We start from the raw sequence: 14,543 nt of genomic DNA, 5'->3' as shown, positions 1-14,543 counted from the left end.
CAGCCACAATTCGCTGCGCCTACGGCGTGGCCCATGGGGGCCGCAACTCAGCCACAATTCGCTGCGCCTACGGCGTGGCCCAAGGGGGCCGCAACTCAGCCACAATTCGCTGCGCCTACGGAGTGGCCCATGGGGGCCGCAACTCAGCCACAATTCGCTGCGCCTACGGCGTGGCCCATGGGGGCCGCAACTCAGCCACAATTCGCTGCGCCTACGGCGTGGCCCATGGGGGCCGCAACTCAGCCACAATTCGCTGCGCCTACGACGTGGCCCATGGGGGCCGCAACTCAGCCACAATTCGCTGCGCCTACGGCGTGGCCCATGGGGGCCGCAACTCAGCCACAATTCGCTGCGCCTACGGCGTGGCCCATGGGGGCCGCAGCACCACCGCACCTTTCCGCGTCTTCGGCGTGGCCCGCGGGAGCCGCAATGCTGCCACCGCCGCAACACGTCGCGTCCGCTGGGTGGCCCGCAGGTGCCGCTTGGCTTCCACACCTCGCGGCGCCGCGCGGCCAATGGCAGCGCAGGTTACCCGACGTTGCGCCGTTTGTCGCGCAAGGGGGCGACTGGTCGGCCTTCCAGGACCGGTTCGACGCGGCATACATGTCGGTCGGCTGGTCCATGGAGGAGGCCTTGCCGGCGCTTCCGACCTGCTTGGACGAAAGGGCTCTGCAGGCCTTCAAGTCCATCCATCCGGCCAATCGGGCTACACTCCCGGCGGCCTATATCCAAATGGCCAACGTTTTTGAGCCGCCGTCCACCGCGCAGCTAAAGTTTTCATTGCGGCGGCGGGAGGAGGGGGAACTGCCGCTGGCCTTCCGCTGCTCGCTCCTGGCCCTGGCGCAGGCTGCATACCCTGACCTGTACGGCAGGGCACTTGATTCTATGGCCTTGGGGAAGCTGCTTGACCTGGCAAGGGAGCTAGGAATTGCTCTGTCGATCAACAATGATCGGCAGATCACATCCTTGGCGGTCGCAGAAAACATTCAGGCGCACCTCTCCCTCCGCCAACGGCCTCAGATGGCGGCGTGTGCGGGGATCCTGGCGCCGGACGGGGGGGACACCCTCGCGGCCCTGGCGATGCCCGATCGTCGAGGAAGGGGGACGGGTGGTCGCCGTCCGGAGCAGCGGGGGCGGCCGGGACCTTCCCGTCCACAGGAGGCGGACACGGTGGCCTGCTTCCGCTGTGGTCAGCGGGGCCACATTGAGCGGGGCTGCCGGAATGCCCCGGGGGCCTTTGGAAAAGGGACTCCACCTTCTCCCAGACCCTCCTTGGCATCGGGTTCGGGGCCCCAGGCGAGTCGCGACGCATCATCTGCGCGGCCGCTCCCTTCACCTCATGCATCTAGCGGGGCTAGGGCCCATCGTCATGGGGTTGTCCTCGAAGGGTCGGGTGCACCATCGTCATCACCCCCTCAATGGCCCAGACAGACCCGCCACTGGGATGCGCTTGCGCATAGGATGGTGGCGGCAGCTGCCGGCTCCTCAGCGGTGGCAGGATATGTGCAAGGGGTGCACGTTCGCCTCCTGGTGGATACGGGGGCGTCGGCCACCATTATTTCTGAGGCCATTTTTGGGCTGCTACCCCGCAGCGTGGGTCCATTAAGGCCGGTTCGCGGGGCTTGTGTCGCCGCGAACGGCGGCAGTTTGGGCATCCTGGGCCACGTTGTAGCGTCGGTTCGGGTTGACGAGATTGAGTTGGCCGGGCCGATTTTGGTCTCCAGGACCTTGGCAGTGCCATGCCTCTTGGGGACCGACTTTTTGTCTAGGATGCCCATCCGAATTCTCGTTGACCAGGGCTGTGTGGAAATGCCGTCAGGGAGGCGGCTGCAATTCCTACAATCACCTACCGTCCTGTCTCCCTTGGTCGCCGGTGTACGGGCCTTGAATAAAGTGCCGGTGACCGTACCACCGGCGTCACAAATCCTGATACCCCTTAGGTTGCGCAAACCGCTCGAAATGGGCTCCACGGAGACGGGTATCCTCCTGTCCCCGTCAAGCTACTTTTCAAGGACGAAGGGGTTGGTGGGCGCCTTGACAGCCGTGTCGGGGGGCCAGGACCTTTTTTTGCAGGTCCTCAATTCGGGACCCTTGCCGGTCATAGTCCCGGCCGGCGCCGTCCTGGCACACGCAACCCCGGCTCCTCCACCCGAGAGCGCTGCCCCGGATGGAGGGGTCGTGGCGGGCGTGATGCGCACGGGAGACCCCGACGCATCATGGATCGCCACGTTGTGCGACGAGAATGCCTCGTTGTCCTTCGGGGAACGTCGGCAACTCCGCGACCTCATCGAACGGTTCACCGATGTGTTCAGCCAAAGTAAGTTTGATCTGGGTCGCACTACTCTTTTGGACCACCACATAGACACGGGCGACGCGGCCCCCATTCGACTTAATTCCCACCGCTTTAGCCCAGCGGAAAAAGATCATGTCCGCTCGGCTGTCGAGGAAATGTTGGCGGCGGACATCATCTCCCCATCTACTAGCCCTTGGGGTGCCCCCATTGTGCTAGTCAAGAAACAGGACGGGAGTCTCCGGTTCTGCGTCGATTTTCGTAGATTGAACAAGATCTCGGTGGCTGATGCATATCCATTGCCTCGCATGGATGATTCCTTGGACGCCCTCTCGGGCGCGCGGTTCTTTTCGACTTTAGATTTGCTCTCCGGCTTCTGGCAATTGCCACTGGATGAGGCCTCTAGACCCAAAACAGCGTTCCGCACGCCCCAGGGGTTGTTCGAGTTCAATCGGCTTCCTATGGGTCTCCATTCGGCCCCGGCCACCTTCCAGCGTCTCATGGAGATGGTCTTGGCGGGGCTGCAGTGGGAGTCTTGTCTAATCTACTTGGATGACGTTATTGTTTTTGGCCGTACGTTTGGCGAGCACTTGCAACGCCTTGAGGCGGTGTTCGTCAAAGTGCGTGCTGCTGGCTTGAAATTCAAACCCCAGAAATGCCACTTGCTACAACCATCGGTGAGGTATTTGGGACACATTGTTAGCACGTCAGGTGTCGCCACGGACCCGGATAAAACGGCTTGTGTCCGGACGTGGCCGACTCCCACATCTGTCGCGGAGGTGCGTAGCTTCGTTGGATTCGCATCGTACTATCGCCGGTTTGTCCGCGATTTTGCGACAATTGCGAAGCCACTGCACGCCCTTTCCGCCAAAGGACAAAGGTTTCACTGGGGCGCGGAGGAGGAGGCGGCTTTTGCGGCGCTTCGCACGGCCTTGGCGGATGCGCCGCCCTTGGGGTACCCGGATTTTACGAAACCCTTCCTGCTCGATACCGATGCCAGCGACACGGGAATTGGGGCTGTCCTGGCCCAGGTGGTCGACGGGGTTGAGAGGGTGGTAGCCTATGGCAGTCGCGTTCTGTCCTCGACGGAACAGCGATATTGTGTGACCCGGAGGGAGCTTTTGGCCATAGTTTATTTTGTTCAGTTGTATAGACCATATTTGTACGGTAGGCTGTTTACGGTCCGAACCGACCACGCGGCCCTGCAATATTCGCTGAAGATTAGTCAGCCCTCGGGTCAGCTGTCTCGCTGGCTCGAAGTGCTCCAGGATTACCCTTTTGATGTAATCCATAGGAAGGGGACACAGCATGGAAATGCGGACGGTTTATCCCGATTGCCGGCAGGCGGCGGGTGTGCTTGCGCCCTGGGCTCTAGCCGTTGCAAGGCCCCAGGGGACGCCGCGGCCCAGTTGGTCGCGTCGGCCGAGGCGGACACCCCTCCAGGTGCGGCGTCGACCGCAGATTTCGGCCTTGGACTTCCCCGGGAGGTATGGTCCGGCTTGCAGATGGAGGATTCCTCTCTGTTGAAGCTACGGCGCCGTGTCGGACATAACGCCCGGAGCTTAGCTTCGTCGGCTGCCCCGGCGATCGCCGTGCATGACGGACTACTCATGCGTTGGGATGCCCAATTGGAACGCTATTGTGTGGTTGTGCCCACTAGCCTGCGTGGTAAATTAACCCGAGCCATTCACGAGAAGCTTATGCACCTTGGCTACCACAAGACCTTATTGACCCTTAAGCGGGACTATTACTGGCCGGGTGTTGAGGGTGACGTAGCACTGATTTTGAAGGGTTGCCACGACTGCGCGCGGAGGAAGGCCCCAGTTGTCCAGGACCGGGCCCCGCTGCAGTCCATCCGGGTTTCTCGCGTTAATGAGCTCGTGGCGCTCGACATTTTGGGGCCATTCCCTGCATCCCAACGGGGCCACAAATACCTCTTGGTGGGCGTTGAGTACCTCACACGTTGGCCCATGGCATGGCCTTTGGTCGATCAGTTGGCCTCTTCTATCACCGAGGCCTTCGTCCAGGGATACGTGTTTGACAAGGGCGCGCCGGAACAATTGTTGACTGACCAGGGGCGGAATTTCTCGTCTAGGTTGCTCAAGGAGGTGTGTGACCTCCTTGGCACCAAGAAAATCCGCACCTCGCCCTACCACCCCCAGTCAGATGGGATGGTAGAGCGCTTGAACCGCACCCTTACGTCCATGCTGTGCCACCAGGTGAACACGTCCCAGTCAGACTGGGACCTGTTCGTCCCGGGGGTCTTGGCGGCGTATCGGTTGGCCCCTCATGCCTCCACGGGATTTTCGCCTTTTTATTTAATGTACGGTAGGGAACCGGAGCCCCCGGTGCACGTCCAGATGGACGTTAGCTCCTCCAAGAAGGGGTCGTCGGTGCCGACCCCTTTGAAGGTCGCACTTGACCGGCTGCGCGAGGCGCGACAGGCCGCTGCCGAGAATTCCGCAAGCCGGCAGGCGGCTAATGAGCGGCTGCCAAAACACCAGGCAGCTGGCCTCCCGTGGGTAGCGGGTCAAAAAGCGTGGCTGCATTGTCCCCAGGTCCCCGTTGGCACATCGGCCAAATTGCATCGCCCTTGGCAGGGACCCGTGGAGGTTGTGGAGGTCCGCCGGCCGCAATGCGTCCGGATTCGATTCGGTCGCAGGCAGTGGATAGTGCACCCGTCCCGGCTCAAACGTTATGTTCCATCTACCCTGGGGGATCCACCCCCAATTCCGGAGCGGCCGGCTGATGATGTATCCGGCGTGCCTGACCGGCCGGGTCTCGTTGACGGAGGTGACGTCCGACCTGTGTGTGTGCCCCCAGGCCCCTCCCGAGTGAGGCCGACAGAGACCCCCCAGGCACCGGAGGCCACGGCGGTGGGCCTGTTGCCCGCTGACGGCCCACCTGCACGGGTGGCGGACACCGCACGAGGGAGCGGGCCAGCAGCGCATACCCGCTCGAGGGGGGTGCGGCTCCGGTGACGGCCCTGATGGCCGTTCAGCGGGCCTAGCCCCTGGCGCCCGTTCGGCGCTATCCGGCGGATGAGGCCTTCGGGCTCTATTTGTTTTGTTTTTTTGTTGTTACTGTTCTGCTTGAAGGGCCGTGCTGCCCTAAGGTTGATTGCAGCCGGGTCGGCTGTTTTTTTTTACGGGGGGGGGTGATGTAGAGGAGTAGTGGAGAGTGGTGGCGTCGTGTGCGCTGTCAGGTGCGGTGACCTCACGGGACGTGGGGTCGCACGCGCTGGGCAGTGCACGTGACATCACCCCTCCGAGGGTATATAAGGGAGACCCCGTAACGTAAGCGGGGTCACTGGAGGAACGGGGATAGTGGAAGGGGTAAAGAGGGAACCAGGGATAGTGATAAGTGTTAATAAACCCTGGCGGAAGCCCCTAACTCAACCTCCGTCTCCGAGTACCTCCGTCTACGATACAACAACTGGTGTCAGAAGTTTACACCGTCGCCAACATGTATAAAGCGGGCGCACGGCGTAGGAACCCACCGGCACATGACTTGGAGGGTGCCGAAGGCGGAGAGGAGGCTCCAGCAGTGACCCCGGAGCCCGGGACCCCGGTGACGGTTCCCGTGGAGACGAGCGGGCCGGAGCGGGAGGAGTCGGCTGCGGGGAGTGCCAGCTCACCGCCGCCGCCAGAGACGGAGAGCGTCCCCGCAGCTCTGCTGCAGCAGCTCCTGCAGGCGGTGGGGCAGCTGACCGCCAGGTTGGCCGAGGTGGAGGCGCGGACGCAGCCAACCGCCCCGCACGCGGGACGGGAGCAACTGTCAACTGCCAACGTTGAAAGCGCCGCAGTTTTCCCAGCGACCGCTCCACCGGAAATGGCCGCCATGTTGGCTGCGACGCAATCCGCGGCGGCCATGTTGGCTCGGGAGCTATATGCGGCCGCTGCTACGGCTGCCATGGCGACCGCGACGCCGCGTCTCTCCACCGACGCGGCCGGGATTTCTCGGCACGCCGCTCCTGCGAGACCAGCCGCCGGCGACGACGCGGCTCTACATCAAGCTGCACCCGCCGGGGGGGCCCCAGCGACCGCTCCACCGGAAATGGCCGCCATGTTGGCTGCGACGCAATCCGCGGCGGCCATGTTGGCTCGGGAGCCATATGCGGCCGCTGCTACGGCTGCCATGGCGACCGCGACGCCGCGTCTCTCCACCGACGCGGCCGGGATTTCTCGGCACGCCGCTCCTGCGAGACCAGCCGCCGGCGACGACGCGGCTCTACATCAAGCGGCGCCCGCCGGGGGGGCCCAGGGTAAGTACGCGCGTGCCGTCCTCGCCGGGCCGCCGGGGTGGGCAGCGGCGGCTGCTGCTGCCCCGTACATCGCTGTGCCGCCGGAATGGGCCGCGGGTGCTGCCGCGGCTCAACCTGTCGCTGCGCTCACGGGGCCGGACACCGGCGATGCCGCGGCTCTGCACCTCGCCGTGCCTGCGTCCCTTCTCATGGATGACGCCGCAGCTGCGTGTTATTCTGCCGCGTCTTCGGCGTGGCCCATGGAGGCTGCAACGCCGTGGCGCCTCGCCGCGTCGCGAGAGGTTGCCGCGGCTGCGGCCGCTGTCCCGCACCTCGCTGCGCCGGCGGGGAGGGCCGCGGGGGCCACCGCGGCTCCGTGTTTTACCGCCGCGTCTTCGGCGTGGCCCGGGGAGGCCGCAACGCCGTGGTGCCTCGCCGCATCGCGAGAGGTTGCCGCGGCTGCGGCCGCTGTCCCGCACCTCGCTGCGCCGGCGGGGTGGGCCGCGGGGGCCGCTGCAGGCCCGAATTACACCGCCGCGTCTTCGGCGTGGCCCGTTGAGGCTGCAACGCCGTGGTCCCTCGCCGCGTCGCGGGACGACGCCGTGGCTTCGTACGCCGCCGCTGACCGGTGGGTCGCGAAAGCGCAGGCGCCTTCACACTTTGCTGCGTCTACGGCGTGGCCCATGGGGGCCGCAACTCAGCCACAATTCGCTGCGCCTACGGCGTGGCCCATGGGGGCCGCAACTCAGCCACAATTCGCTGCGCCTACGGCGTGGCCCAAGGGGGCCGCAACTCAGCCACAATTCGCTGCGCCTACGGAGTGGCCCATGGGGGCCGCAACTCAGCCACAATTCGCTGCGCCTACGGCGTGGCCCATGGGGGCCGCAACTCAGCCACAATTCGCTGCGCCTACGGCGTGGCCCATGGGGGCCGCAACTCAGCCACAATTCGCTGCGCCTACGACGTGGCCCATGGGGGCCGCAACTCAGCCACAATTCGCTGCGCCTACGGCGTGGCCCATGGGGGCCGCAACTCAGCCACAATTCGCTGTGCCTACGGCGTGGCCCATGGGGGCCGCAGCACCACCGCACCTTTCCGCGTCTTCGGCGTGGCCCGCGGGAGCCGCAATGCTGCCACCGCCGCAACACGTCGCGTCCGCTGGGTGGCCCGCAGGTGCCGCTTGGCTTCCACACCTCGCGGCGCCGCGCGGCCAATGGCAGCGCAGGTTACCCGACGTTGCGCCGTTTGTCGCGCAAGGGGGCGACTGGTCGGCCTTCCAGGACCGGTTCGACGCGGCATACATGTCGGTCGGCTGGTCCATGGAGGAGGCCTTGCCGGCGCTTCCGACCTGCTTGGACGAAAGGGCTCTGCAGGCCTTCAAGTCCATCCATCCGGCCAATCGGGCTACACTCCCGGCGGCCTATATCCAAATGGCCAACGTTTTTGAGCCGCCGTCCACCGCGCAGCTAAAGTTTTCATTGCGGCGGCGGGAGGAGGGGGAACTGCCGCTGGCCTTCCGCTGCTCGCTCCTGGCCCTGGCGCAGGCTGCATACCCTGACCTGTACGGCAGGGCACTTGATTCTATGGCCTTGGGGAAGCTGCTTGACCTGGCAAGGGAGCTAGGAATTGCTCTGTCGATCAACAATGATCGGCAGATCACATCCTTGGCGGTCGCAGAAAACATTCAGGCGCACCTCTCCCTCCGCCAACGGCCTCAGATGGCGGCGTGTGCGGGGATCCTGGCGCCGGACGGGGGGGACACCCTCGCGGCCCTGGCGATGCCCGATCGTCGAGGAAGGGGGACGGGTGGTCGCCGTCCGGAGCAGCGGGGGCGGCCGGGACCTTCCCGTCCACAGGAGGCGGACACGGTGGCCTGCTTCCGCTGTGGTCAGCGGGGCCACATTGAGCGGGGCTGCCGGAATGCCCCGGGGGCCTTTGGAAAAGGGACTCCACCTTCTCCCAGACCCTCCTTGGCATCGGGTTCGGGGCCCCAGGCGAGTCGCGACGCATCATCTGCGCGGCCGCTCCCTTCACCTCATGCATCTAGCGGGGCTAGGGCCCATCGTCATGGGGTTGTCCTCGAAGGGTCGGGTGCACCATCGTCATCACCCCCTCAATGGCCCAGACAGACCCGCCACTGGGATGCGCTTGCGCATAGGATGGTGGCGGCAGCTGCCGGCTCCTCAGCGGTGGCAGGATATGTGCAAGGGGTGCACGTTCGCCTCCTGGTGGATACGGGGGCGTCGGCCACCATTATTTCTGAGGCCATTTTTGGGCTGCTACCCCGCAGCGTGGGTCCATTAAGGCCGGTTCGCGGGGCTTGTGTCGCTGCGAACGGCGGCAGTTTGGGCATCCTGGGCCACGTTGTAACGTCGGTTCGGGTTGACGAGATTGAGTTGGCCGGGCCGATTTTGGTCTCCAGGACCTTGGCAGTGCCATGCCTCTTGGGGACCGACTTTTTGTCTAGGATGCCCATCCGAATTCTCGTTGACCAGGGCTGTGTGGAAATGCCGTCAGGGAGGCGGCTGCAATTCCTACAATCACCTACCGTCCTGTCTCCCTTGGTCGCCGGTGTACGGGCCTTGAATAAAGTGCCGGTGACCGTACCACCGGCGTCACAAATCCTGATACCCCTTAGGTTGTGCAAACCGCTCGAAATGGGCTCCACGGAGACGGGTATCCTCCTGTCCCCGTCAAGCTACTTTTCAAGGACGAAGGGGTTGGTGGGCGCCTTGACAGCCGTGTCGGGGGGCCAGGACCTTTTTTTGCAGGTCCTCAATTCGGGACCCTTGCCGGTCATAGTCCCGGCCGGCGCCGTCCTGGCACACGCAACCCCGGCTCCTCCACCCGAGAGCGCTGCCCCGGATGGAGGGGTCGTGGCGGGCGTGATGCGCACGGGAGACCCCGACGCATCATGGATCGCCACGTTGTGCGACGAGAATGCCTCGTTGTCCTTCGGGGAACGTCGGCAACTCCGCGACCTCATCGAACGGTTCACCGATGTGTTCAGCCAAAGTAAGTTTGATCTGGGTCGCACTACTCTTTTGGACCACCACATAGACACGGGCGACGCGGCCCCCATTCGACTTAATTCCCACCGCTTTAGCCCAGCGGAAAAAGATCATGTCCGCTCGGCTGTCGAGGAAATGTTGGCGGCGGACATCATCTCCCCATCTACTAGCCCTTGGGGTGCCCCCATTGTGCTAGTCAAGAAACGGAACGGGAGTCTCCGGTTCTGCGTCGATTTTCGTAGATTGAACAAGATCTCGGTGGCTGATGCATATCCATTGCCTCGCATGGATGATTCCTTGGACGCCCTCTCGGGCGCGCGGTTCTTTTCGACTTTAGATTTGCTCTCCGGCTTCTGGCAATTGCCACTGGATGAGGCCTCTAGACCCAAAACAGCGTTCCGCACGCCCCAGGGGTTGTTCGAGTTCAATCGGCTTCCTATGGGTCTCCATTCGGCCCCGGCCACCTTCCAGCGTCTCATGGAGATGGTCTTGGCGGGGCTGCAGTGGGAGTCTTGTCTAATCTACTTGGATGACGTTATTGTTTTTGGCCGTACGTTTGGCGAGCACTTGCAACGCCTTGAGGCGGTGTTCGTCAAAGTGCGTGCTGCTGGCTTGAAATTCAAACCCCAGAAATGCCACTTGCTACAACCATCGGTGAGGTATTTGGGACACATTGTTAGCACGTCAGGTGTCGCCACGGACCCGGATAAAACGGCTTGTGTCCGGACGTGGCCGACTCCCACATCTGTCGCGGAGGTGCGTAGCTTCGTTGGATTCGCATCGTACTATCGCCGGTTTGTCCGCGATTTTGCGACAATTGCGAAGCCACTGCACGCCCTTTCCGCCAAAGGACAAAGGTTTCACTGGGGCGCGGAGGAGGAGGCGGCTTTTGCGGCGCTTCGCACGGCCTTGGCGGATGCGCCGCCCTTGGGGTACCCGGATTTTACGAAACCCTTCCTGCTCGATACCGATGCCAGCGACACGGGAATTGGGGCTGTCCTGGCCCAGGTGGTCGACGGGGTTGAGAGGGTGGTAGCCTATGGCAGTCGCGTTCTGTCCTCGACGGAACAGCGATATTGTGTGACCCGGAGGGAGCTTTTGGCCATAGTTTATTTTGTTCAGTTGTATAGACCATATTTGTACGGTAGGCTGTTTACGGTCCGAACCGACCACGCGGCCCTGCAATATTTGCTGAAGATTAGTCAGCCCTCGGGTCAGCTGTCTCGCTGGCTCGAAGTGCTCCAGGATTACCCTTTTGATGTAATCCATAGGAAGGGGACACAGCATGGAAATGCGGACGGTTTATCCCGATTGCCGGCAGGCGGCGGGTGTGCTTGCGCCCTGGGCTCTAGCCGTTGCAAGGCCCCAGGGGACGCCGCGGCCCAGTTGGTCGCGTCGGCCGAGGCGGACACCCCTCCAGGTGCGGCGTCGACCGCAGATTTCGGCCTTGGACTTCCCCGGGAGGTATGGTCCGGCTTGCAGATGGAGGATTCCTCTCTGCTGAAGCTACGGCGCCGTGTCGGACATAACGCCCGGAGCTTAGCTTCGTCGGCTGCCCCGGCGATCGCCGTGCATGACGGACTACTCATGCGTTGGGATGCCCAATTGGAACGCTATTGTGTGGTTGTGCCCACTAGCCTGCGTGGTAAATTAACCCGAGCCATTCACGAGAAGCTTATGCACCTTGGCTACCACAAGACCTTATTGACCCTTAAGCGGGACTATTACTGGCCGGGTGTTGAGGGTGACGTAGCACTGATTTTGAAGGGTTGCCACGACTGCACGCGGAGGAAGGCCCCAGTTGTCCAGGACCGGGCCCCGCTGCAGTCCATCCGGGTTTCTCGCGTTAATGAGCTCGTGGCGCTCGACATTTTGGGGCCATTCCCTGCATCCCAACGGGGCCACAAATACCTCTTGGTGGGCGTTGAGTACCTCACACGTTGGCCCATGGCATGGCCTTTGGTCGATCAGTTGGCCTCTTCTATCACCGAGGCCTTCGTCCAGGGATACGTGTTTGACAAGGGCGCGCCGGAACAATTGTTGACTGACCAGGGGCGGAATTTCTCGTCTAGGTTGCTCAAGGAGGTGTGTGACCTCCTTGGCACCAAGAAAATCCGCACCTCGCCCTACCACCCCCAGTCAGATGGGATGGTAGAGCGCTTGAACCGCACCCTTACGTCCATGCTGTGCCACCAGGTGAACACGTCCCAGTCAGACTGGGACCTGTTCGTCCCGGGGGTCTTGGCGGCGTATCGGTTGGCCCCTCATGCCTCCACGGGATTTTCGCCTTTTTATTTAATGTACGGTAGGGAACCGGAGCCCCCGGTGCACGTCCAGATGGACGTTGGCTCCTCCAAGAAGGGGTCGTCGGTGCCGACCCCTTTGAAGGTCGCACTTGACCGGCTGCGCGAGGCGCGACAGGCCGCTGCCGAGAATTCCGCAAGCCGGCAGGCGGCTAATGAGCGGCTGCCAAAACACCAGGCAGCTGGCCTCCCGTGGGTAGCGGGTCAAAAAGCGTGGCTGCATTGTCCCCAGGTCCCCGTTGGCACATCGGCCAAATTGCATCGCCCTTGGCAGGGACCCGTGGAGGTTGTGGAGGTCCGCCGGCCGCAATGCGTTCGGATTCGATTCGGTCGCAGGCAGTGGATAGTGCACCCGTCCCGGCTCAAACGTTATGTTCCATCTACCCTGGGGGATCCACCCCCAATTCCGGAGCGGCCGGCTGATGATGTATCCGGCGTGCCTGACCGGCCGGGTCTCGTTGACGGAGGTGACGTCCGACCTGTGTGTGTGCCCCCAGGCCCCTCCCGAGTGAGGCCGACAGAGACCCCCCAGGCACCGGAGGCCACGGCGGTGGGCCTGTTGCCCGCTGACGGCCCACCTGCACGGGTGGCGGACACCGCACGAGGGAGCGGGCCAGCAGCGCATACCCGCTCGAGGGGGGTGCGGCTCCGGTGACGGCCCTGATGGCCGTTCAGCGGGCCTAGCCCCTGGCGCCCGTTCGGCGCTATCCGGCGGATGAGGCCTTCGGGCTCTATTTGTTTTGTTTTTTTGTTGTTACTGTTCTGCTTGAAGGGCCGTGCTGCCCTAAGGTTGATTGCAGCCGGGTCGGCTGTTTTTTTTTACGGGGGGGGGTGATGTAGAGGAGTAGTGGAGAGTGGTGGCGTCGTGTGCGCTGTCAGGTGCGGTGACCTCACGGGACGTGGGGTCGCACGCGCTGGGCAGTGCACGTGACATCACCCCTCCGAGGGTATATAAGGGAGACCCCGTAACGTAAGCGGGGTCACTGGAGGAACGGGGATAGTGGAAGGGGTAAAGAGGGAACCAGGGATAGTGATAAGTGTTAATAAACCCTGGCGGAAGCCCCTAACTCAACCTCCGTCTCCGAGTACCTCCGTCTACGATACAACAGTAGTACTAATCACATACCTGCATTTCCCATAAATATGCTAAATTCCTCTTGATATGCAAATTATTTTGTCAAGGCGCCCTTCCCCCCCCCCCTTCCAACCCAGCTTATATATATGCTCCAAGCACGTGTGCTGTTTCATTCAGACGCTGTCGCCTCGACAGACCTGGTTTCACCTGAGGACAGCTGCTTGTGTTGTGGCCGAAACGTCGTGAGAATTGTTTTATTATGTTTTATTTTTATTATTTTATTACTTCCCTTCTACGTGACTTTACCGAAAGAACCAAGAAGATGAAACTGAAAACTTCATCAGTCTATTTGTCTGAACAGGGGATCTGAGTGTGGGTGGGTGTGTGTAAGAATGCATATATGGTATATGCACTTATAACATATTCATGCCACGTCCCTTATCGTTTACACAATTCCATTTGATATCCTCTGTAATGCTCTGTAATATCCATTGGGATCCGCTGAGATAGGAGCGCGGTGGTTATGCGCGCTTAGGACCCGAGGGTTGGTGGATCACACAGGGATCTGTGAAACTCCATCAAGGAGCCAGTGGGCTCGTGAACCCACATGCGCGGACTTCATCCTAAAATCTAAATCATTCCCATTACACGCCAAATACAAGCACACACACATATTTACACATACACGTATATATAAAGGCAAAGGTCCATCCGTATAGTTTTTAACAGACTGTTAGGGCAAGTGCTGTTAGTAGAATCAGAATGTTTATTTTTTCCTGGAGGAATCCGATGAGCTATGAAGGCCAGCAGGGCGCACGAGCGGGTGGCCAGCACCACGCCCGGCCGCCTTTGTCTCCCTAGTTGAGATGTTTACACACCACAGCTAGGTACTCATTTGCGGTTGAGTCGACCTAGGGGAGGCCCAAGAACGGCTCAGAGAAGGGTCAGCCGGTGTTGGTGGCCGCGAGCGGGAATCGAACTCGGGTGGCCGGGGTAACCGTAGCTCACCTAAGCGCACTCACAAACACACACACACAAGAACAACATCCATACGACAGCCTCTCGTGTTATTAATACGATCAAATTCAGAGCTATTGCAAGCACATCATGCAGTCATCTCCCTCCCCCCGTTTCAAAAAAATATAAAATCCTACATCAACAACAACACTCAGACCCGATGAAACACAGCGCGCATAGCCATCTCGTGAGCACCGCATTCATCTCCCATCACGCGCCGCTCCTTCCCTCTTTTACTCACCGGCGAGATAAAGTCCCGTGTAATATTTGCTCGCGCACCAACTAAATAGCATTGTAATGTAAGGGCCTCCCTTATCGCTAGCACACACACACATTCTGCTTCACACTGCTGCCTATGAGCGAGCGATCGACCGCTAATGCGCCGCCACGCATACGACTGGCTATATTACTGTATTATTATACATGCACCTATACCCTACGCGTGTAAGTAACAACAAAAAACATACACAGATCGCCCAATATATAACAGGATGTTGGGGGGGGGGCAAGTGCTGTTAGCGAGCAACTATTCAGACATACAATAATTCAAACACGTAAACAATGAATGTAGAATAAATACAGACAGAATAACCCATACAGACAC

General features: G+C 61.4%; 2 protein-coding genes across 2 annotated transcripts; both read left to right on the top strand.

Moving 5' to 3' along the window:
- Window positions 1-306: 306 nt before the first annotated feature.
- On the top strand, window positions 307-5,688 carry LOC133355604 (uncharacterized). The gene is made up of 2 exons (XM_061572957.1): window positions 307-1,296; window positions 5,114-5,688. Exons 1-2 carry the CDS (start codon window positions 322-324, stop codon window positions 5,126-5,128), a joined length of 990 nt encoding a protein of 329 aa, XP_061428941.1. The 5' UTR covers window positions 307-321; the 3' UTR covers window positions 5,129-5,688.
- Window positions 5,689-7,596: 1,908 nt separating this feature from the next.
- On the top strand, window positions 7,597-12,919 carry LOC133355608 (uncharacterized). The gene is made up of 2 exons (XM_061572961.1): window positions 7,597-8,527; window positions 12,345-12,919. The coding sequence occupies exons 1-2, from the start codon at window positions 7,601-7,603 to the stop codon at window positions 12,357-12,359; spliced, it is 942 nt and encodes a 313-aa protein (XP_061428945.1). The 5' UTR covers window positions 7,597-7,600; the 3' UTR covers window positions 12,360-12,919.
- Window positions 12,920-14,543: the final 1,624 nt, after the last annotated feature.

Source organism: Lethenteron reissneri, chromosome 51, assembly GCF_015708825.2.
Source record: "Lethenteron reissneri isolate LAM-NWPU_2019-01 chromosome 51, ASM1570882v1, whole genome shotgun sequence".
Taxonomy (NCBI): Eukaryota; Metazoa; Chordata; class Hyperoartia; order Petromyzontiformes; family Petromyzontidae; genus Lethenteron; species Lethenteron reissneri.
This window is presented reverse-complemented; position numbering and strand designations above follow the sequence as displayed.